The sequence below is a fragment of the Xenopus laevis genome, chromosome 5S (genome assembly GCF_017654675.1).
Source record: "Xenopus laevis strain J_2021 chromosome 5S, Xenopus_laevis_v10.1, whole genome shotgun sequence".
Classification (NCBI taxonomy): Eukaryota; Metazoa; Chordata; class Amphibia; order Anura; family Pipidae; genus Xenopus; species Xenopus laevis.
This window is the reverse complement of record NC_054380.1, coordinates 54,330,101-54,355,428: the sequence shown is the minus strand read 5'-3', so window position 1 is coordinate 54,355,428 and position 25,328 is coordinate 54,330,101. Positions and strand designations below refer to the sequence as shown.

General features: G+C 41.0%; 1 protein-coding gene across 1 annotated transcript in view; it reads left to right on the top strand.

Annotated features, from left to right (window-relative positions):
- Positions 1-14,548, top strand: part of LOC108704894 — a 39,582-nt gene extending 25,034 nt beyond the window's left edge. Inside the window, exons 3-4 of the mRNA XM_041564582.1 lie at positions 5,809-6,034; positions 13,178-14,548. Of these exons, the coding sequence (XP_041420516.1) occupies positions 5,809-6,000 (192 nt within the window). The 3' untranslated portion in view covers positions 6,001-6,034; positions 13,178-14,548. The remainder of the gene's footprint in view (positions 1-5,808; positions 6,035-13,177) is intronic.
- The last annotated feature ends 10,780 nt before the right edge of the window (positions 14,549-25,328 follow it).

The following is a 25,328-nucleotide window of genomic DNA, read 5'->3' as shown; positions in this document are numbered from 1 at the left end:
TTATTGGCTTTGCCAACTATTACAGACAATTTATTAAAGGTTTCTCTTCCAAGATCTCTCCTATCCTGGCCCTTATCCGCAAAGGGGGTAAACCACAGCACTGGCCTCCTCTAGCCTTGGAAGCCTTTGAATCCTTGAAAACTGCCTTTTCTTCTGCACCTATTCTCAGACACCCCGAACTTCTTCTTCCCTTCTTCCTCGAAGTCGACGCCTCAGATGTGGGAGTTGGAGCTGTCTTGTCACAGAGATCATCCTTGGATGGGAAGTTACATCCCTGTGCATTCTTCTCTAAGAAATTTTCCTCCTCCGAGCAGAACTACGATGTGGGGAATCGTGAGTTATTGGCAGTGAAACTCGCCCTGGAGGAGTGGAGACATTTACTGGAGGGATCCTCCATTCCCGTGACCATCATTACAGACCATAAGAACCTTGAATTTATCCAGTCCCTCAAACGTTTGAATCCTCGACAAGCCAGATGGTCACTGTTCTTCTCCCGTTTTAACTTCGTCATCACCTTTCGTCCTGGCTCTAGAAATAGAAAGGCTGATGCTTTGTCAAGAAGTTTTGTTCCTGAAGTTCCCTGCTCCGAAGATCCTGAACCCATTGTGCCTTCCTCCAAGATCGTCGCTGCCCTATTTCCCTCCTTGGCTTCGCAAATCCTTTCCGCTCAAGCTTCTGCTCCTGACAATATTCCTCTAGGGGTTGCCTTTGTTCCACCTGATTGTCGCCAGTCTATCCTATCCCAGGCACACAGTTCCAAGCAGGCCGGCCATCCCGGAGTGGAGAAGACTACCGAACTCCTTTCTCGCCTGGTGTGGTGGCCATCCATGAAAAAGGATGTCAAAGACTTTGTTTCTTCTTGTACCATCTGTGCCATTTCCAAGTCTGGACATTCTCCTCCCAAAGGACTCCTTCTTCCATTACCCATTCCATCTCGTCCTTGGACTCATCTTGCCATGGATTTTATTGTGGATCTGCCTGTCTCCTCCGGTCACACTGTTATCTGGGTTGTCGTTGACAGGTTCAGCAAAATGGCTCATTTCATTCCCCTCCGCAAACTTCCCTCTGCTCCTGAACTTTCCAAGCTTTTCATCCAACATATTTTTCGTCTCCATGGGTTTCCTGCCGAGATCGTCTCTGACCGTGGCTCACAATTCGTGTCTAGATTCTGGAGATCCTTGTGCAAAGCTCTCAACATTTCTTTGCAATTTTCTTCTGCCTATCACCCACAGTCCAATGGAGCCGCTGAGAGAGTAAACCAGGCTTTGGAACAGTTTCTTCGCTGCCATGTTTCCCTGTGCCAAGACGACTGGTCGGATCTCCTTCCCTGGGCTGAGTTCGCCCATAACAATGCTTTGCATTCTTCCTCGCATCAGTCCCCTTTCTTCTGTGTCTACGGTCAGAATCCATTGGCGTTCCCTCAGGATCTTCTCCTCACCAATGTTCCTGCCGCCAACGATCAGGCTGCCCACATGATGGCTATTTGGGCTGCTGTTGCCTCTAATCTGCAGAAGAGCTCCCTGGTCCAGAAGAGGTTTGCCGACAAGAAGAGGATTTCCGCTCCCCCCTATGCTCCTGGTGACAAAGTTTGGCTTTCCACCCGTAACATCCGCCTGAAGATTCCTACCCCAAAGCTTGGTCCCAGATTCATCGGTCCCTTTCCTGTCATCGAAATCATCAATCCGGTGGCGGTTCGTCTTCAAATCCCTCCAGAGATGCGGATCCCGAATGCCTTCCATGTCTCTCTCCTTAAGCCTGCTGTGTCTTTTTCTTCTTCTTCTTCTTCTTCCCCAGCTCCAGTCCTGGTTGACGATCACCAGGAATTCGAGGTGAAGAGGATCTTGGACTCTCGTCTTTCCAGGGGCACTCTTCAATATCTCATCGAGTGGAAGGGGTTCGGTCCCGAGGAGTGCTCCTGGGTCAGGAGCTCAGATGTCCATGCGCCCATCTTGGTTCATAGATTCCATAAACTATTCCCTCTCTCCCCTAGACTCGGTGGTCCTGAGGCCCCCCCTAAGGAGGGGGGTACTGTAATGGAATCTACCTCAGGTCTTCAAGATGGCGTCCAAGATGGCGTCCAAGATGGCGACCACCTGCCTCACCACATGGCTCCTGCTGGGCACAGGTCTATGACCTCACCTTTTTCCCACTCCAGGATTGGCCGTCGGCGACGGAACGGACGCCGGCGTCAGAATCGGGCGCCGGCGTCGAGACGTCAGCGTGAGGACGCTGGCGTCTGCGTCTGACGCAAGCGCGTCAAAATTTGGCGCCAACCCAGAGACTATTTAAACGTACTTCCCCTTCCAGTCCTTGCCCAACTATAGGTTCCTGCTACAGAGTTCCTGGGTGTTATTGTCTATTTTTGATTCTTGTGTACCGACTTCTGCCTGTTCTTCGATTCTGCTTGTCTTCTGCCTGGTCTGACCTATTTGCCTGTATTTTGACGATTCTTTGGATAAACCCTCTTGTACCTCGAACCTGGTCTGGTCTCCTCTTTGGTCTACACTATTACTGTGCCTTCGGGCCCGTTACATCTATCAACTAGACAACCTGTATTAAGTAGCAGAGTAGGAAATTCATTGTAGCAACATATTTACAATATTCAGGTGTTTTAGAAAATGTTACATGTTATAAACAAACCTCGCACCAAAGTATCCATAAGTAACAAAAAGATAGGAGAATTTCCAGAAAATTAAATAGACTCATCTTTGTTTTAGAAAGCAGGTTAATGGACAATTTTCGTTTAAACCTGATGGACTGAGGGTATTTAGGGTTTTTATCCAAAATACCTCCTTTTGTAAGAGGGCATTGGATCGGTCTCCACCCCGTCTCAGGGGTGGAATATGATCGATCCCAATATATTTGAATGTAGGGAGTCTATGACCCTGTTCAAGATAATGTTTCGCCACCGGCTTAACTGTTTTCCCATCACGAAAAGCTGTACTTATTGCGGATCGATGTGCATCCATCCTCAATCTTAGTGTCAAATCAGTTTTCCCAACATAGGATAAGCCACAGGGACATGTGATCAAATAAATCACATGTGTGGTATTGCAGGTAATATGATGTCTAATAGCAAACCTTTTACCTGTGTGGGGATGTAAAAAAGATTGTCCTGGGGACATGAAGCGGCATGAAGTACAGGTCGGGCATCTGTAGCAACCTGGCTTATCGTGGGTTAACCAAGTACGTTTAGGACTATTGTAACACAGCACGGGGTCATTTTTTACCAATATATCCCGCAAATTGGTGCCCCTTTTATAAAACAACTGTGGGGGATTAGGGAGAATTCTGGCCAAATCATTATCAGAATGAATAATATTCCATTGCTTTCTGATGAATTTACTCATATTCTTTGTGTATTGACTGTATTTGGTACTGAACACAACAAAGGGCTGTTTAGCCCCCCCAATGGCAGGCTGTTGGCAGTGTTTAGTAGCCACCCCTAATGCATCATGTAGCATCTTATCTGGGTACCCCCTCTCCTTAAATCTGTCCCACATTTCTTTTAACTGCCCATCTCGAACCACCGGGTTCGAGTTGTTTCTCAACACCCTGCAAAATTGTGAAATGGGAAGGGATCTTTTCATCGAAATTGGATGGCTGCTTTTGAAGTGTAAAAGAACGTTTCTGTCGGTCGGTTTGCGGTATAGTGCAAAATCTATATTTGGACCATTTAGAGTAAGGGCAACATCCAGAAAATTGATAGTCAGGGGGTTAATATCGAATGTAAAGCGCACGGGACTCACAAGAGTATTAAGCTCCGCAACCATTTCAACAAACTGTGTCTCCGTTCCACCCCATATTATCAACAAATCGTCGATGTAGCGACGGAAAAATAGCAAATTGTCACCAAATTTCGGTATAATGAACTGTTGCTCGTATTGGTGCATAAATAAATTTGCATAGGCCGGTGCCATGGCCGCACCCATTGCAGTACCTACGGTTTGCAGGAAAAAACCATTTTCAAACCGAAAATAGTTTAGTGACAATGTTAATTCGAGTAGTTTCACAATAAATGCAACCGGAGGGCCTGAGTATGGAGTATATTCTCGCTTTAAAAATACAATATTTGATGTAGTTAATGAAGCATGTGTAGCAGGGGTAATAAATGCACAATTAAAGGATTTTTTGTTGCAGCAACATCCCAAATGTCCAGTTTTATATACCTTACCCAAGGTACATAAGAGCCTCACCAATCCACCTGGCCGGCCAATTGTATCTGGACGAGATTCTCTTCTCCATCCTTTAGGGATATATTTAGACACTATTCTGCAACCAGAAGTACAAAATACCCCTACTTATCTGAAGGATACCCCACATTTACTTGAGTGTCTCAAAAGCTTATCTTTACCCACAACTGGTCCATACTTTTTAGCAAGTATGGATGTCGTGAGCCTCTATACTATCATTCCCCACGACACAGGCATTAATTCGGTAAAAAAATCACTAGAGGAGTATACTCCATACTCAGGCCCTGAGTATGATAGAGACCTGATATAATATAATAGAGACCTGATACTGAGACCTGATACTTTTGAAAAGAGAAACAAAGTGGATCTTTAAATTGGATACATTGAAACACTTCCGATGTCCCTATTTTACTGATAATTCGGGTACTTTAACATTGTTTCAAAGGATTATAAAGAATAAGGTGGACATGATCTTGGGTTGGTCTGTGAGCGATGAGAGGGTATCATTTAGTGCCATGGTAACAGCGAAAGTGAGACTGAGCTTTTGCAAGTTTGGTTTTAGAAAGCCATTGGTTCAGTTACTAAGGTTCGTAAAGGGATACCAGTTTGTACATAGAACCGAGCTTGCCAGATAGGGCTACAAGGGTGATACGATACATGGGTCGTGTGGAACCGTCAAAGGTAAAGTGTGTCTCAGGTTTATACTAGTACCCATAGAAGGAGAGGGAATCCGCGCTCAGCCAATTAACTCTGTCGATGAATGCGTCAATCCTCTTACACAAATGTATCGAACATCCAAAACTGCTAGAGTTTCAGTAAGGGAGAGGAGAGCACTCAGACGCAGATTATTTGCTTGTACAGCAGCTTAAATAAATATTAATCACAAACAGTTAATCTGCATCTGAGTGCTCTCCTCTCCCTTACTGAAAGTTATACTAGTACCCAGTACTGGGATACTTTTCATATACACGTGGCAGGCTATTTTTCTGCTCATGATATATACTGTATATGATCAATCTGCTTTAAGTATACACACATGGGGTACCCTGATTGGTGAGGATTTCTTTAGGGATCCCAAACATACTGAACATGTGAAGCAATTCTTTAGCAATTGCTTTAGCAGAAGTGTCCCTGGGCAGACATTAAAAAAGGGCCCACCAAATCCATGGTTATCCTCTCAAAGTATATTTCAATAATAGGTAATTGGATTAGGGGACTGTGAAAGTGTAGCATTGGAGCAGAAATCTGGCAGGACCCACAGTAATCCTTTATCACTCCAGGCCAAAAAAACCTCTGCAAAACTCTTTCGGTAGTTTTTTCAACACCCAAATATCCCCCCATTACATGAGCATGGGAAAGATCCAACACCATTTTTCTGTATGGTGTAGGTACCACTAATTGTTCAATCACCTCATTTGATTTTTTTGATACTTGGTACAGTAGATCCCCTTTTAAAACTATGTGAGGATAGCTCAACCTGAGCTCTGGCTCAATGGGTTACCCATCAATTACTTTCACATTTTCTCTAGCTTTTATAAGGATAGGGTCTTTTAATTGAAGTCAGAGAAATCCACAACATTGTTATTTTTAACTGACTCACTGGTTTCCCCACTAGGGTTTGGAAAATCTTCAGGTTCCTCCAAGTCTCCTGCTAATACAGAGAACGGGAAAGCTGGGGTTTCTTGAGGAGGATCCTCTGAACCTGTTACCTCTGAGTTTTCTATGGGTACATGTTCTTCAACCACTGCTTCAGAGCAGGGAGAAACTGACTGATCCCAAACCTGGTGAAAATCCCTCCCAATTATAGCATCATGCAGCAGGTGTGGTACTACCCTTACAGAGTGAGTCACTGTTCCAAGGACCAATCTAAACTTCATTGCCACGGATACTCCCATGTGTCACCATGAATACAGACCACACCAACTTTTTTTTCTCTGAAACTTAACAAGGCCTACTGAGTCTACTTATACCAACAAGACTAGACTACCTGAGTCTAGCAATGCAAGTAATTGTTTCCCATTCATGCTCACTTTACACATTTGTTTTTCTTGAACCAACATAGCTGTGCATGCAACAGTAGCAAACAGGGACTGGAGATGAGCCACATTGCATGGGCTCATCAAGTAAAGGGTAATATGCTACAATATGACCAAAATCATTGCAACAGAAACATTTAACATGCTCGGAATTAAACTTAAGAGTCTCAGTTTTTCCAGTCTTAGATTGCCAGCCTCCCAGGTTTTTGCCAAAAGCCTCTCCCTTGATGGATGATTAACTCCATGAACAGTCTTACCAGTTGCCAGAGTGTACCTCCCTTTTAGGTGTGGAGCCCAGAATGATGAGAGAGAGATGACGAAATTATTTCCTTTTACAGGACACCTTTTTTCTTCAGTTGCAAGGGGCCGCAATGGGATCCAACATTGCCCCCACCTATGCCAACATATTCATGAATCGATTGAATCATGAAAAAACATTGCCTTAAATGGTGGTGCTATATTGATGATCTGTTGGGGGGAGTGATGCTGGGTCCCCTTTTGGCATTTAAAGAACATTTAGACTGTCGTATCCCCTCGACCCCTTGGGTTGAAACCTTAACCTTGTGAATTCAAAGCCAGTGTGGGAGCTGCTAAGCGAGTGTTGCATGTGATCTAAGTGTTGCATGTGAATTAAGTGTTAAGCAGCGTTAAAAACCTTAAGGCGTTTGTGTTTGCTGTGCATGCTGAGAGTGCTGGGTGCAAGAAGGGAGTAAGTGCAAATAACTGACTGCTGTTCTGTGAGTTATCTGACTGAGACAAACAGCTTTTTCTTTTCTCTGTTTGGGGTAAACTCGTAGATACAGTACATTGAGTGCATTTATGTTATTTTTGTGTTTTAGCTTTAGATTTTCTAAGGGGAACATTTTTTAAAAAAAAGTTAATAAGGGGTTATTTTACTGCTGGTAGCAAAAAGCATTTTTCCCTCTTTCTTCTAATTAAGGGGGAGGAGTTAATCAGGTAAATTCTGATCAGGCTTGTGTTCTGTGGTTTGAAACCTTTAATCCCTGTGACTTCATAAGTGAGTGTGGGAGCTGCTAAGCGAGTGTTGCATGTGATCTAAGTATTGCATGTGAATTAAGTGTTAAGCAGCGTTAAAAACCTTAAGGCGTTTAAAACTGAAAAGGCGTTTGTGAGGAATTGCATTTGGGAGACTGTAAGTACCCAGTGTAAATATGAGTGCAAGTGGGTTTGCTGGTATTACTCGGTGTGTGTCTTGTCACTTGTATGTGGTGTTGGAGCAGCAGCTCCATGCAGTATTTAGATGTGAGAGATGTCGGTGTGTTTTCATCTTGGAATCTGAACTGCAGATTCTAAGGGGTGAACATGCAGCACTGAGAGCAGCGGCAAATGAGGGGGAAGAAAGGAGGCTTGCAGAGAAACCACTGGCAGGGGCTAGTGGAGTGGGGGGAGGAGAAGGGGCAGTGGAGGCTAATGAGGGAGGAAGGTCTGTGACAGTCAGGAGGGGAAGTAGGGGACAGAACGGTAGGGGGGGCTGGTCCACAACTTCCCCGTTTTGGCTGAAGATGCTAGGGAGGAAAACTCTGAACTGGCGTGTATGGAGCAGACTGACTCTCAGAGCACCCTGGGAGGCAGTGTCTCTAATATGGTGGTGGGGTGAGTGCAAGGAAGGAAAGGCAGGTTATAGTTATAGGGGATTCAATTATTAGAAAGGTGGATAGGGTAATCTGTCATAAGGCACCCTACATGCCAAACAGTCTGCTGCTTTCCTGGTGCTAGGGTTCGGCATGTGGTGGAACTAATGGACAGATTATTGGGAGGGGCTGGGGAAGACCCAGCGGTCTTGTTACACATAGGTACCAATGACAAAGTTAGAGGAGGTGGTGAAGTCCTCAAGAACGATTTTAAAAAAAAGGACTTCCAAGGTAATTTTCTCAGAGATATTACCTGAGCCACGAGCAACGCTAAGGAGACAGCGGGAGCGGAGGAGATTGGTGTAGGGAGGAGGGTTTCGGGTTTTTGGAGAACTGGGCTCGTCTACAGGCTCTTTGCTAGGGATGGGCTGCACCTCGATGATGGTGCAGCTGTTTTGGGAGAGAAGATGGCTCAAGGGTTGGAGGAGATTTTAAACTAGGTGTGGGGTGGGAGGGTTCAGTAAAAGATTCAGTGGAAGAAAGGTTAGATGAGATAGTGGGCAAAGAAAGGGAAAATGGGGGAGGAGATTTGGCTGGGGGTACTGTTAAGGATAGGGAGGACAACATGTCATATGTTCAATATGGTACCAGTATTAAATGTATGGTTTCAAATGCAAGGAGTCTGACTGGTAAAATGGGAGAGCTGGAGGTTCTGGTGCTGGAGGGAAAATATGATGTGCTTGGTGTGGCCGAAACATGGCTGAATGAGTCGCATGACTGGGCAGTAAATATCAGTGGCTATACTTTGTTTCGGAGGGACAGAGGCAATAGAAAAGTAGGAGGGGTATGTCTGTTTGTTAGGCAGGATTTAAAAGCTTATATAAAGGAGGAGGTTATGTAAGAAAATGAGGGGGCAGAAGTCTTGTGGGTGGAGTTCTTCACCAATTGTAAAGAGTCCACCAAATTAATTGTAGGTGGGGGATTTTAATTACTCAGATATTGACTGGAGCAACAGTACTGCCAGATCAGTTAATACGAACAAATTTATAAACTTGTTGCATGACAATTTTATGGCACAGGTTGTTGAGAAGCCAACAAGAAAAAATGTTATTGTGGATTTAGTGATCTCAAATGACCCAGAACTTATAGCAAATGTGCAAGTCAGTGAACCCCTGGGTAATAGTGACCATAATGTTATATCATTGATCATGTCTGGTGCAAAAAAACAAATATATACTGGGGCAACAAAAACCATGAATTTTGCAAATGCTAATTTTAGTTGACGGCTGCCCTACAGAGTATTGATTGGGGCATTACGTTTTCAGCTAAAAACACAGAACAGAAATGGTTGTCATTTAAAATGATATTAAATCATTACTGTTCTCAATTTATTCCCTTAAGGAGTAAATGTAGAAGCTCTAAGAATCATCCTATGTGGCTAAATACAGAAGTGAAGAAGTTAATAGAAAAGAAGAGAAAGGCATCTGCAAATCTACAAATCTGTTGGGACAGATTGAATATAAACACTGTAATAAATGTTGTAAATCAGCAATTCGGAAGGCAAAGAAAGGAAATGAAGAGTTAATTGTAATGGAGGTGAAAACTAACCCTAAAAAGTTTTTTTAAATATATTAATAGTAAAAAAGATGCAGGTTGAGAGTGTTGCTCCATTAAATAATGGTACCAGTATGGTTGTAACAGATACAGAAAAGGCAAATGGTCAACTACAAGAGGTCCTCTGCACTCAACCCATTATCAATATATTTAAGACAGAGACATTTTGTGCATACTGCTACTAAAAAATGCCTTACCCTTTAAACAACACAGGGATTGTTTGTCCATATATTGCAATATATTTAAGCTGGCCAACTACGTCAAAGTCATCCCATATCTGGCCAGTCCTACGCTTAATTTTCATCTGATTCATTAAGAATTCAATTGCTTAATTATAAATTTTACAAAGGGACTAAGTTTTACCTGCAACTTACTAGCTGCTTTCAAAGTAAAACTCCCAAACTTGGCTGCCCTTTTATTAGACACCAGTGGGATCACCTGACTATAGCTGGGAAGGGTGGGAGCTACAACATGGAGCTGGTCACTGCTCCTGTATAACTATAACAAACAAGCGAAAGTTGTGCTCACCACTATTTTTTAAAACCATTATATTGCAATATATGGACAAACAATCCCTGTGTTGTTTAAAGGGTAAGGCATTTTTTAGTAGCAGTATGCACAAAATGTCTCTGTCTTAAATATATTGATAATGGGTTGAGTGCAGAGGACCTCTTGTAGTTGACTATATGTATTTTGTGGTCACACCCTCATTGCACCCCCGCCTAATGGTTTTAAAAAATAGTGGTGAGCACAACTTTCGCTTGTTTGTTATAGTTATACAGGTGCTAGGGGTTGTAAGAGAGCTTAGTTCAGTTTTAGATAGGCCCCTATTTCTGATTTTCTCAAATTCGCTTTCATCTGCAATGGTACCTATGGATTGGAGAAAAGCTGATGTTATTCCAATATTTAAAAAGGGATTATGATCTCAGCCTGGCAATTATAGGCCAGTAATCTTGACATCTGTGGTGGGCAAAATATTTGAAGGCTTGTTAAGGGATCACATTCCAAATTTTGTCCTAGTGAATGGCATTATGAGAAGCAATCAGCATGGCTTTATGAAGGATAGGTCATGTCAGACAAATTTGATTGCTTTTTATGATGAGGTAAATGGGGGGCAGTAGATGTGATCTATTTGGATTTTGCCAATGCATTTGATACTGTGCCCCACAAACGACTGCTTTCTAAACTAAGGTCTGTTGGGCTTAAAGGACCAGTAACACATTTTAGAGAACCCAGTCCCAGTCAATGCACTTACATAAGTAACATCAAATATGCAGCTGCATCCTGCTTTCCAGTAAGGAAACCGATAAAAATGGAAACCGCAACGTTCTTGTGGAGTCCAAGGGGGCTCGCCATCTTGCAGCACCAGAAAAGCCTCTTCTCTCTGCCTGTGCGCCGCTGTGAGCCTCTTCCTGTCCTTCAGGATCCAACTTCCTAGTTTGTGATGTCACTTCCGGAAGTGACATCACCTAGCAACCACTACTTACCTGTTGTGCTGTCAGTATGCTCCTATCTGTTCTAACAAACAGTTCCCCTCCACTCCCTTTTATCAAGCCCCAGCCATTCCATGCGCCTCTGACATGTGTGCCTCTCATGTGCCCCAGCCCTTCCGTGTGTGTGCGCCTCCCTCCCAGCCCTCGGTGATCATTGAAGCAGCCCTTCCACGTGTGACTGTCCTCCCCAGCCATTCCGTTGTGTGCCTCTCCTCCCCAGCTCTTCCGTGTGTGTGCCTCTCTCCCAGCCCTCTGCGATCATTGAAGCAGCCCTTCCACTATGCCTCTCCTCCCCAGCCATTCAGTTTGCTCCTCTCTCCTCCCCAGCCCTTCTGTGTGTGTGTGTGCGCCTCCCTCCCAGCCCTCAGTGATCATTGAAGCAGCCCTTCCACTGTGCCTCTCCTCCCCAGCCATTCCGTTGTGTGCCTTTCCTCCCCAGCTCTTCTGTGTGTGTGCCTCCCTCCCAACCCTCTGCGATCATTGAAGCAGCCCTTCCACTGTGCAGGTCCTCTCCAGCCATTCCGTTGAGTGCCTCTACTCCCCAGCTCTGTGCGGGGCGTCGCTGTATGGATCCTCTCTGGCTGCCCTGAATACGAAGCAACTTCCTGGTTCCGGAAGTCATGTGAGGAGGAGAGCTGTCGGGGACGCGCATATAGGTAGAAGCTGCAGCTGCTTGTCGCCATTTTGCCGTTTTTCTTTAGAGCATGGAGGTGATTTTTATAAGTGAATTCTTAGCTAAACCTAAGGTTAATATAAAATGCAGTAGGACATGGGTATTATTTGGAGGGTGTTGTTTTGATTTTTTTAATGAAAAAAAATGGTGTTACTGGTCCTTTAATGAAGTAGTTTGCACATGGATAGGAAACTGGCTACAGGATCGGGTACAGAGGGTGGTTGTTAATGGTGCATTCTCTACTTGGAGTAAGGTTCTTAGTGGGGTCCCCCAGGGCTCAGTATTAGGTCTAATTTTATTTAACTTGTTCATTAATGACTTAGGGGAGGGTTCTTAGTGGGGTCCCCCAGGGCTCAGCATTGGGTCCACTTTTATTTAACTTAGGGGAGGGTGTTGTAAGTAATGTATCAGTGTTTGCAGATTACACAAAACTATCCAGCCCAATTAATTCCATCCAGGATGTGGCATCCTTGCAAAACGATCTTGATAAATCTGGGCAGCTAAGTGGCAAATGAGATTCAATGTTGATAAATGTAAAGTCATGCACCTGGGATGTAAAAATATCCAAGCCACTTATACCCTTAATGGGAATGCACTACGTAAATCCATTATGGAAAAGGATCTTGGAGTCCTTGTAGATGATATACTTGGCTGTAGCAAGCAATGCCAGTCAGCAGCATCAAGGGTAAATAAGGTCTTGAGCTGTATTAAAAGGGGCATAGAGTCACGGGAGGAGGGGGTCATTCTTCCACTTTATAGAGCACTTGTAAGGCCCTATCTAGAATATGCTGTTCAGTTTTGGTCCATATCACTCAAACAGGACATTATTGTATTAGAGAGTGTACAGAGAAGGGCAACTAAGCTTGTGAAAGGTATGGAAAATCTTAGCTATGAGGAAAGACCGGCCAAATCGGGATGTTCACCCTGGAGAAAAGGCGCTTAAGGGGTGATATGATGTGAACTATGTATAAATATATAAGGGGATCTTATAATAATCTTTCTAATGCTTTATTTACCAGTAGGTCTTTCCAGCTGACACAAGGTCACCCATTCCGATTAAAAGAAAAGAGGTTCCGCCTAAATATTCGGAAGGGTTTTCTTACAGTGAGAGCTGTGAAGATGTGGAATTCTCTCCCTGAATCAGTTGTGCAGGCTGATATATTAGATAGCTTTAAGAAGGGGTTGGATAGCTTTTTAGCAAGTGAGGGAATACAGGGTTATGGGAGATAGCTCATAGTACAAGTTGATCCAGGGACTATTTTTCCCCCTCTGAGGCAAATTGGTGAGGCTTCACATGGTTTTTTTTTTGCCTTCCTCTGCATCAACTGGCAGGCAGATTTAAAAAAAAAAAGGTTGAACTTGATGGACGTGTGTCTTTTTTCAACCTTACTTACTATGTTACTATGATAAAATTTACATTGACTTTTAGAGATGAGTCAGTGACATTTTTAGACACTAAAGTATAATGGAAGGGAGCATACCTGTTCACGGATTTGTTTGTTAAATCAACAGACCGTTACAATTTATTGAGATTTGAGAGTGCACATCCCCGTGCTAACGTTTCTTCTCTCCCTAGGTCACAATTTTTGCTTGTAAAATGGATAGTAACAGAGGAAGATCAGCTTGCTACACGACTGACACAGAGAGGGTATCCTAGCGATATGTTAAATCAGGAGATGGCGCGGGTACAGGCCTGGACTGGGTAACTACTATCCAAGAGAAACCACAAGGGGTGCGTGGAAAGAAGCGTATACCTTTCACAGACACATATCATCCTTGTGTACGTAAAATACACTGTATCATACATAAACACTGGGCCCCTATTAAGGCAAGCTTATCCAGATATTCCAGAGTTCCTGGAACCCCCACTACTGTCATACAAATGACTGCGCAGTCTAAGAGATAGACTAGTAAAAGCTCATTTGGGTACAACGAAGATTAGCCTACAGAGACTAATGGCACCTTACTGAATGACATGTACCCATGTGGTAGATGCAATCAATGCTCCAGTGCTATACTCACTGATACTTTTACACATCCCTATTCAGGAAGGAAATTTGGAATACAGGGTCATTATACATGTGATTCCGAGTATGCTGTATACAATGCCCTTGTGGTCTTGCTTACTTTGGGGAGACAACAACCAATCAGGGATAGGATCAGTAAACACAAATCCACTATAAGAAAAAAAGTACTTAAGTTGCCTGTTCTGTTACATTTTCATTCTGCACATTTTTATTCTGCACAGCTTTGTCATTCAGCGGCAGCTTTGAGATTTCTTGTGATAAAGTCTGTTGCCCCCATGCCGGGGGGGGGGGGCAACAGTCTATAGCAACTCCAAAAGAGGGAGAAATTTTGGATTCATACCCTATAATCTGTATGCTTTTATGTAAATATGATACACAGTGCAGTTTTCCCATCATTAAGAAGGCCAGGCGTTGGTACACAGTGGCTTGTCAAAAGTGAGACTTTTATTCACTTCCTTTAGGTAATTGGACACTTAGATTCGCAAATACCTTGGACTCACACAAAAATGGACACATACAGGCTAATAATGGATGCTTCTTTTGATTTTCTATTTTTGAAATTTTTCATTTTCATTAGTTTTTTATTCTTCCAACTTTTTGATTTTTTTCACCATTGGTGCCAACTATCATTGTTTGATCAAGGTTTCTGTTACGAATTAATGTGTTTGTATAATATACATTGTCTTTATCGTTATGGATAGGCTGTAATAGAACATCTATACACACTAATGCTTTTGAATATGTAAGGAGTGTATTCTCCTTTAAATGGATTACTCAGACTACATTGAGGTGTATAGGTCAAAGTTCACATGAGCCTTAAATAGGTGCACTTGTTAATGGTCCTGTAATCACTTGATAAAGGGTATTGTACCTGAAACATGCTGTTTGCCACCACTCGGAATTAAAGTTTATTTACAGTAGTTCTGCTGGAGTTCCTTTTCCTTCTTCAATTTTGAGAACCATAACACATGAGGAGTCTAGAAACCTGAAATGACAAGTACAGATAATGGTTTGGCTTTAATATGTGTAACATATGTTTAAAGTGTTTTTTCTGTGCTTACAGCACAACATGTGGCAGCCAAATATTGAGTGTTAGGGTCCTGCCAGCACATCACCATCAGCAGGCTCTTCATATGTAACAAATTAAAACAAAAAGTGTGTTCATTTTCCATATATACATCCATTCATTTCATATAACGCATGTTGATGGAGAATTATATAGGAGCAAAAGCCTCATTGTCATGCCAGAGCAGAATTGCTTACAATATGCTGGACAACTCTGCTTGACCACCAGTGTAAGTTGATATAGATAAAGGCTCCTACAAAGACTCTACCTTATTATCATTTGATTGATTGCTAAACATTATTACAATGGGGGGGCTAATAGGTTCAAAAGGTAAGCAAATGACTTTGCAGCGCAATAATATGCTTTGAAAGGTAAGTGAAAATATTGTGAAGAACAAAAATTGGACTTAGTAATAAGGCCCAACAAAGTATGTGGCCTTCTTTGGCCTTGCAAACCCTTGATGCTTAAAATTAACTATTGCTGTGGTTTTGTAAACTTACAATTAAAGCATGCATTGATGAGCCTCTCATGCACTCTTCTTCTCTGTGGTTGGTTATCCCTCAATCTTCCAACATACCCCTGAATCTGGGGTTCCAGGGCCTCATCAATATCTGGTGCGAGGCCATGCTGCACTGCAACATGACAAAGACAATGATGAGGTCTGAAACCTTCCTGGAGGAATAAAGCAGAGGCCCACCAATGACTGAGAGGCATTGTAAGCATAATTTCATCACCAATTTGATAGGAGACATGCCCCCCCTTCCTTATTAGTTAATTGATTAACACACATCCAGTCTCTAAGTCAATCAGGTGCCATTAATTAGAATCCCTGGCAAAGTCACTTAATTGAAGTAAATTCCAAGTCCCAAGATGCATAGTGTATTTATTGTCTATATTTATTTATTAAGTCTATAGCTAGTCAATAAACTTGCCAAAATACATGCATATATCGGATGTCCTTCTGCATCTGGCAATGGTGGGTTTTCAAACACACTGTTGGCTTTTGCTTCAAGACCACAACCTTCATATGCCATCTGCCCACTGGTTGCATCTTGCACACATACCTGTGTCACACAACCAGCCACATACTAAGGGTTATCAAGTAACTCACATTTGTCAGAATCACTATTCATACTGGACTCATTTACTGACAGACAAACACTTTCTGTCTGCAACACTTCTTCCACGGCCTGTAGAACAGGAATAGTGATAGAAATAGGATTTGGGGTATCCATAACCTCACAACCTGGAGCCTTAAGAGGAAGTTTTACATCAACTTCACTTTCATCCCCAGTCACTCCATGTGGCTTACCATCATTGGCCACCATGTTACCTTTTTATACATATCTAGTGAAGTAAAGTAATCAACAGGTCTTGTGTAAATAAAAATAAGATTTTTTTTTAAAAATGTGATTTACAAACCTGACATTTTGGTCACTGGCTGTGGAATACAACAAACAGTGGATTATGCCCCTCCCCCATATGTGTGAAAAATGGAGCCAAACACTAATGTACCATGTAATGTGAATGTAGAAAATCGTATCAAATAAGTATTAATGGATCAACGATAAATACAGTATATGAGGGTGTCCTTTCACAGAAAGAAAAATATAGATGGCAAGACAGTCATAGGGACTATATATCAAGCCACACAAGCAGTAAGTCAAAAGATAACAGAAGTGTAGGTATGGTAAGTATGAGAGTGAGAAGCTGGGATCAGTAAGTTATTAGTAGTGACCATAGGTTGTATTTGTGACATGCTGACATGTTGAATAAACCAGTACATTAATATATCTTTTAGAACTACAGGTCAACTTAAAGGCAGATAATGTCTCATTTAGCTAACTTTGCAATATGGAAAACAACAGAAAATATCAAATAAATATATAAAGTAGTAAGGTCTCATTTTGTCCCCTCAAAACTACAGTGTCCAATGTGAAAATCCACTTGCTCTCACATCTCAATAGGGCAGAGTCTCTATCACCCCCTTGTCTCAATGAGGTATGTGATTGATTAACATGTAATGAAAATTCACTGCTGCACACCATTTACATGCATATAGGGTGCATTCAATTCCCAGATTGCCTGTAAACTCTACTCTGTAATGCTTTGTACCTATTTTACATACCCTGTTCATTGGGTTGGAAACATTCTGGTAGTCACTGATCATAATACCTGCTATACGCAAACATTTTCTCCAAGCATCTAAATGCTGCCAAAGTCTTTTGAGAAAAGTTCATTTACTATGGACTTCCTGTTTTTCTACTCTCAGACCAAGGCCAAGCTTTTGAGACTAAATTGATCAAAGGGTTTCTACAAATGCTCAATATCAGTAAATGCAGAACTACACCATACCATCCTCAAGGAGAAGCACAACCAGAAATATTCGACTGCACTTTGCTAAACATGGTTGGTACACTTTCTGTTTAAGAGAAAAGATTCTGGAGTTACCATGTTAGTACCACAGTACATGTTTACAACTCTATTTGGCATGAGACTACTGTATATTCTCCTTACATCCTGATGTTAGGCAGAGAAGCACGACTACACATCTTTACTTTGGAATATCGGTGGGTGGTATGGATGGTATTAGTAACTCTCAGTATGTTGTAAAGTGAGGAAAATGCTTTCAAAACAAATCAAGGCAACAATAGAAGATGTGATGCCAAAGTACGCCACAATTTATTTGTTCCAGGCTAGCGCCTTACTTGGGAATCTGTGACTCAAATGTTAAGAGGTCAAATTCTAAGCATTCTAAGTGTGCAGTGCATTTAAAATCAAGTCCCAGTAGACAATATGACTGAGAAATAAGACTATGGTGCATTTCCCCTAACTCACGATGTATAGTGAAAAAGCAAGGAGCTTTTAAGCCCCAGCCAATTAACATATATCTATAAGTAATTCCCTGTTAATGGCTGAATGGCAGCTATATGGCAAACTGGGCACTGGCAATTTTTCTCTTTCTCTTTGTGTACAAATATTGACTTTTTATTGTTTATAGCAGCTCATCAATGCCAAGCGTGGGTTTTACCCCAGACGTCTACACAGTCTGCACTGAATCAAACTCAAAATTTAGTTAATCCAGCCTCAGTCCTTGTGTCACTGAACGTCTTTGCTAAGAGAAATGTACCAAATGATGAGTAGATAATCTTCTGATATATGTTGCAAACTACTTATTTCATTTCTCTTATAGTAATCATTGTTATAACACCATTGTTATATTTATTGTTATATATATCTCATTGCATATTATTTGTTGAAAATATTTGAACCTTGCTGGGCCAAAAGGAATTTTCCACGTAGAGAATTTATGTAAGATTGCCTGTGGGACCTTTTGCTAAAACACACATTTTCCCAGGAATACTATATGTCATACAAGCCTCACATATGCCAGTGTTGAATGCTTACTGTAATTTAATAAATTCTGAACTTAATAAATTGGTCATGGGAAACATCAGATAATTAAATAAATTGCATGCAAACTAGGGACTGAAGGAGGTCCCAGTGCCATACCTTTATGCTCAATATTGCCATTGACTAGTTCTACCATACATTATTTAAACTAGGGTGAAACTAGAACAACAAGCCACCAGTACATCCCCCATGGATTGACACAGACTTATCTAATTTAATGGCCACCCATTTCACAATCACTTAAAAGTTCCTCAAGGCTTTGTCTTAGGCCCCCTGTTCATGCTCTTTGCTACTTTGCTAAGAAAACATAGTCAGACATTGGGACTTCAGTATCACCTTTAAGCTGATGACAGCCAATTCTACTTGTCTACTTCTGACCTCTCTCCTTCTGTCTTTTCCCAAGTTTCTGCTGTCTCCTCCTGCATGTCTCAGTGCCACCTGAAACTGAATCTTTCTAAAACAGAATTCATTATATTTCCACACAGGCTTGCTTCCTAGGAGCTATATTAGACTCGCATCTGCCTTTTTCACCACACACAAAAATCATATTCAGCTGTGCAACAGTGTCTGAATATGACCAAATCTCAGTTCAAACACAACCCAAACACTTATCAAGTCTCATATTATCTCCCACCTTGATTACTGCAACCTACTCCTCGTAGGTATTCGAACAAGTCACCATTCACAACTGCAATCTGTTCTAAATGCTGCTGCTAGACTCATTCATCTATCCATCGCTTAACATGAGCTGCTCCCAACCTCCTCTAGAATGAAATTCAAACCTTTAGTTCAGGGGTCAGCAACCTTTACTATCAAAAGAGCCATTTTGCCCCCTCTTCCACTAAAGAAAAATAGTCTGGAGCTGCAGAACATAACACAGCTTATTAACTTTAAAAAGTTTTAACTTATTTTAATTTTAACTGTTACAACAACAGAATACAACAAACAGAAGTGCAGTGCAGTGTGTATGCGTAGGCCTAATAAATTAAACACTGAATAGCCCTATTAAATGCTGGTGTTCTCATCTGTTTAATGCAGGGGTAGGCAACCTGTGGCTCCGTCACGTCATCTATACAGCCCTCGCACTTGCTGGCAGCTTCTTGAGTGTGGGACCACGGTAAGATAACAGTTAGCTTACCGCGGTCGCACACTCAGGGAGCCACCAGCAGGTGATAAGGCTGTATAGACGTCCCAGGAGTGACAGGCAAGACCGAGCCGCAGCAAAATGATTCATCATGGTCCTTACTGCGGTCACACACTCAAGACAAGAGAGTGAAGATCGGCATGGTGCTTCAGAAACAGAAGTCACATTAAAGTTTAGTTTGTAAACTCTTGTGAGTGGGCCTCTCTATTCCAATTGTATTCTGTAAACCCTTGTTTATTATTCACCATATGTTCCCTGTTTATTTTAAACTAATGCAAAGCACTGCGTATCTTGTTGGTGCTATAGGATTGAATGATGATGATTATGAAATGATAATAGTCTGGCCTTTCCAGAAAGCTTAGAACCTAATTAGTTTCATTGTAATATTCACTGCTATATTAAATATGTTTATATATGTAGGGGTCCATAGGGTTAAGTTCAACTATGGTCAACTATGGGTAGAGACTGTACCAGGAGTTGGGAAGACCACATGGGTACCGATTTGTAACTGCATTTTTGCATATTTTTCCTCAAGTTATATAAAGTTCAATCTGTTTGCTACACTTGTGTGTGTTTTATTCTAATTCCTAGTGGGGCTCCCTGTCGGTGCATCATGGGATCCCACTAGGTGGAGGCACTGCATCAGAGAAATTCCTATTATATTTCATATACCAAAGGGGATTCAGACCCTGTATTGATAAGAAACAATATTTTTATTAAATGTGTACATCCTATAATACACAAGGTGTTAAATTAGGGCTATTGGATCCCTTATTTAGAAACCCATTATCTAGAATGCTCCAAATTATGTGAAGGCCATCTCACAAAGACTCTGTTTAAATGAAATGATTTAAATGTTAAACAATGATTTCCTCTTTCTCTTATAATAAAACAGTGATGTACTTGATGGCTTACTTGATGGCAGTACTTGAAGTACTTTATGGCACTTATTAGTGGTAAACATTAAGATATGGGTTTATTTCATGTTAAATTAATTGTTTAGTAAACAAAGTATGGAGATCCAAATTATGAAAAGTCCCCTTATTTGTAAAACCCCAGGTCACTAGCAGTCTGGATAATAAGTCCCATACCTGCAATAAAAACAAAAAAAATCAAACAAATGACTTTACCATACCTTAATATTTGCTCTTTTGAAAAATGATAAAAACACACCAACATAATGATGTTTTTTATTTGTTACTAGCATACAATCATGTAGTTTTTCAATTTGGTTATAGCTGAGGTCATGAATCACACTAAACATTTCCAGTTATGTTAAGTTGCATTAAACTAATCCTTATTCTGCACTTATTTGTCAGGCAGCAATTAAATAAAGGAAAAATATCATTAACATTACAAGCAAAAAGCCATAATGTCCAAGTTATATAATGTTGAAGCCAGTATTAACAGATGGGACCCTTCACAGAGCAGAATATGCAAGATCAAGGTAAGGAGAAATCTTATTCAATGCAGAAAAATGTCAATTATTCAACACCTATGAAACTGAACCATTTTTTCTCTGACTGTTGTGATGGGCTATGTAATGATGTGCATGCTTATTTATTTAATATTTCTGTTTGCTGAACTTGCTCAGACTCCCTCTCTGGCTAAAGAGATTCATTTGTATAACCTTTTCTTAATTTAATTCACATACCTTGAAGTTTTACCTAGTAGAATGTTATAAGGAACAGAGGGGAAAAAACAGTCAAAACAACTTATAAAAATCCCCTGGGAGGTCTAAGCTGTTTAGCAAACTCTTGTTCAGTGACTACCAGTGCCAGCTGAAGTCCAGTTCTAAAGCTGCATATCAAAGTCTAAATATTATTTGCTTGACCTTCGTGGTCTTTCCTCATATGGAGGCACTGGATCCTCGCAGCTATTTATACAAGACTCGCTTGAGGTCTTCAGAATGGCTTCTTCGTAAGGTGGAGGTAAACCTATAGTAAGAAAGGAGGCATCGGGTATGAGTGTAGAATACTGAAAAGGCTCTGTGCTCCAGTGTAAGGTGGAGAAGAAGTCCATTTCTCTTTCTGGCACATTCTCCTGGAGAGTGATGGCAAAAATCTGACCCTGTGGTGTCTTACATCTGCATTTTCGGTAAAGAAACAGCACAAAGAATCCTATAACCAGCAGAACTGTTGTAGGTAATATGATATATAGAAAAGGTTGCAAGTCTTCTTTGGTTGAATTAAATTCATTTGGATGTTTTGTCTGAAAATAGAAAAAAAGGTGAACTCCATAAATGTTATAAAGAGACTATGTTTCTCAGTTTAACATGATATAAATGCCCTAAAATGAAATTAATTTCTGAACTACAAAATTTATTACATATTTACTAAATAAAATTCCAATTTGAAGAACTTTCACAAAAACGTTGAAACATCACCAACTTACTAAATTAAACTTTGGTGAATTAAAGGAGGGTCTGTTGCTCCAAGGGAGGGTTAGTAATTTCATACTAAGAAATATTTGTGTCTTTTCACCATGCATAATTATGCCAATTATACATTTTAAAAAAAAATACATCACTTTATAAAGAGCCAAATGCTTTTTTTTATATGCAAAAAAAGGGTAATTTGCCAATTTCTATGCAAAGCATTTACATAAGCAAAATGTCAGCACATTACACTCACAATGGTGTAATTTTTTTTAAGTGAACACATAATGTTGCCACAAAACTTGAGACTTAAGAATATGCCCCCTAGTTGGCATTTATGAAGCTATTTATTTTGTTATATCAATAGCTCTGTTAAAGGCAAACTATACTCCCCTAAAATTAATACTTACACAAGAGAGTTTATATCAAATTAAGTGGCATATTACAGAATCTTACCGACCTGGTATATATATTTAAGTAAATATTGCCCTTTTTGCCTTGAACCACTATTTGAATAACCAGAAATACTTCAGCTCTAACTGTAAAAGTAAGAAGTATGGAAGCAAAAGACAGAACTTTGTCTGTTAATTGGCTCATGTATGGTTGTTTTGTGGATAAGGATGCCTTATTATTTAAAATGACAATTTTCTATTTATGATTACCCAATGCCATGTACTACTAAAACATTACATTATTATGAAAATGGTTTATTTACATGAAGCAGGGTTTTACATATGAGCAATTTTATACAGTACATTTTTATAGAGACCTACATTCTTCAGGGTATAGTTTTCCTATAAGGATTTTGGTACCTGCACACAACAGGAAGCATTTTAAAGAGATTCTGTCAACAAACATGTTTTTTTTCAAAATGTATCAGTTATTAGAGCTTTTCCAGCAGAATTCTTCACTGAAATCTGGGGTTTTTTTATATCTAATTTTATATATTTTATACATAACGCTCAACAGTAACAATTAAAAGTCCCATTGCAACTCCTACAGTTACATTGAGTAGGAGAAACAATAGATTGTTCCATTGTTTCTCCTGTTGCTTGCGGCTGTGTGCATTTATGTGGCCATGTAACTTCTCAGTGACTTCTAATATCTTTATTAATTACAGTAGGGGGTATATTATTCACTATATAAATTATACTTATTTATGTTATCAGTGTTTAGTGACTCATTGAAACTTGTATGTATTATTATAAATAATGTACCTACCCCTGTTGTTCCATGATGAAAACAAAGCACTCTATATTTCACAAATTAATTGCTGGAAGAAATATATATTGATCTATTCCTTAGCCCTTTTTTCACATAATGCAGTGAGGGTTGATTTTAAACTTTCTTACTCTGTACATCCCTACATGCATTTCTTATCATGTAGAATGACTACATAATGCAAGCATGGTTATTGGTGACTTATAATATCCCCATATTTTACAATAGGGGGAGGGGTTATTACATTATTGTATATACAATACTTAAAGGCAATCATAAAATCACATAAAACAAATTACATTTGCATGATACATGATCAACTGGGTAACAAAGTAACACAGTAAGTTAGTTTGAAAAAAGACACACGTCCATCAAGTTCAACCTTTTTCTATTTCAACCTGCCTAACTGCTAGTTGATCCAAAGGAAGGCAAAAACCCAATTTGAAGCCTCTCCAATTTGCCTCTGAGGGGGAATTATTCCTTCCTCCAAAATGGCAGCCAAAATGCTGCAGCCAAGTTTATTATCTACAAGGACTCCAAGGTCCTTTTCCATTATGGATTTGCCTAGTGCAGTCCCATTAAGGGTATACGTGGCTTGGATATTTTTACATCCCAGGTGCATGACTTTACATTTATCAACATTGAATCTCATTAAAGAAGAACAGCTTCTTCTCTTCGGTAATTTTCGGGTCTTCTTCCAGCGCTTTTTATATTTTGGTGCATGCACAGTTGTCAAAAACCGAAGACTGCTCCAATTGTGCATGCACGATATGGCACTTACTTCGCGAGGAAGACTGAAGAGAAGAAGATGGCGCCCGTGAATTCCGATGTCCTGAATCTGCACTAGGGGCGAGTAAAGAGTAAGGGGCATTTACCAGGGGTAACAGCTGGGCTGGGGGGGCCAGGGAGGGGGGTTATGTAAGATAGGGGGGTAGGCTTTTTTTAATTAAGGGTTTAGTTCTCCTTTAAGCCCAACAGACCTCAGTTTAGAAAGCAGTCGTTTGTGGGCCACATATCAAACGCTTTGGAAAAATCCAAATAGATCACATCTGCTCCCCCACTGTCCAACATCTTACTTACCTCATTATGAAAAGCAATCAATGTTATCTGACATGACCTATCTTTCATAAAGCCATGTTGATTGCAGCTCATTCATAATGCCGTTCACTAGGACAACATTTTGAATCTGATCCCTTAACAAGCCTTCAAATAATTTGCCCACCACAGATGTCAAACTTACTGTCCTTTAATTGCCAGGCTGAGATCATAATCCATTTTTAAATATGGAAATGACATCAGCTTTTCTCCAATCCATAGGTACCATTGCAGATGAAAGCGAATTTGAGAAAATCAGAAATAGGGGCCTATCTAAAACTGAACTAAGCTCTCTTACAACCCCTAGCACCAGGCAAGCAGCAGACTGTTCGGCATGAAGGGTCCATACAGCAGATTACCCTATCCACCTTTCTAATAATTGAATCCCCTAAACTAAAACCTGCCTTTTTTTCCTTGCACTCCCCCCACCACTCATCTTGGAGACACTCCCAGGGTGCTCTGGGAGTCAGCCTGCTCCATACATGCCAGTTCAGAGCTGTCCTCCTCAGCATCTTCAGCCAAATGGTGAATCTGTTGCTTTGGACAAGCATTCATATTTACACTGGGTACTGTACAGTCTCCCATGTACAAATCCTCACAAATGACTTTTTGGTTTTAAACTCCTTAAGGTTTTTAACACTGCTTAACACTTCACATGCAACACTTAGATCACATGTAACACTTGCTTAGCAGCTCTCACACTCACTGTGCAGACAGAAACGTATTTCAAAGCAAAGAACACTAAGCCTGGTCATAATTTATCTGATTAACTCCTCCCCCTTAATTATCAGGCAGAGCGAAGAGAAAAAAAATTCTGTTTGATACCAGCAGTAAAATAACAACCCCTTATTAACTTTAAAAAAAAGAAGCTGTCTCAGCCAGATAACACTCTGAACATAGAGCAGTCAGTTATTTGCACTTACCGGTACTCCCTTCTTGCTCCCTATAGGGCAGGCAGAGTTTGGCATAAACAGGGAGCATAGGGCATGCAAACTACAGCACACACAGGGAGCAAAAAGGAAGGCAGAACAGAGCAGGAGATAGTGAAACCTATCACGACTACTCTAAGATGTACTACAGTGGGGGGCGGTCCTTAGCCATGGTGGAGTCCGGACGCAGACTTTAAGAGCTCCTCCACTGGATCCCTGTTAACCCGACATTACGCTATTTGCAGAGCACACCACTTTACTCCGGGTTACTTCTGATTAATGCCGAAGCATGGGTAAACGTGGAACCCGGGCACAACGTGCAACTATGTCACCTTTCCTGCACAAAACCCCTGGCAGAGGCAAACACGCGAAGTTCCAAGATGGCGGTGAGGACGATGACGCATCTCACACTTCCCCGCGCATACCTGCCTCACCCACGCGATCAGTGAGTATG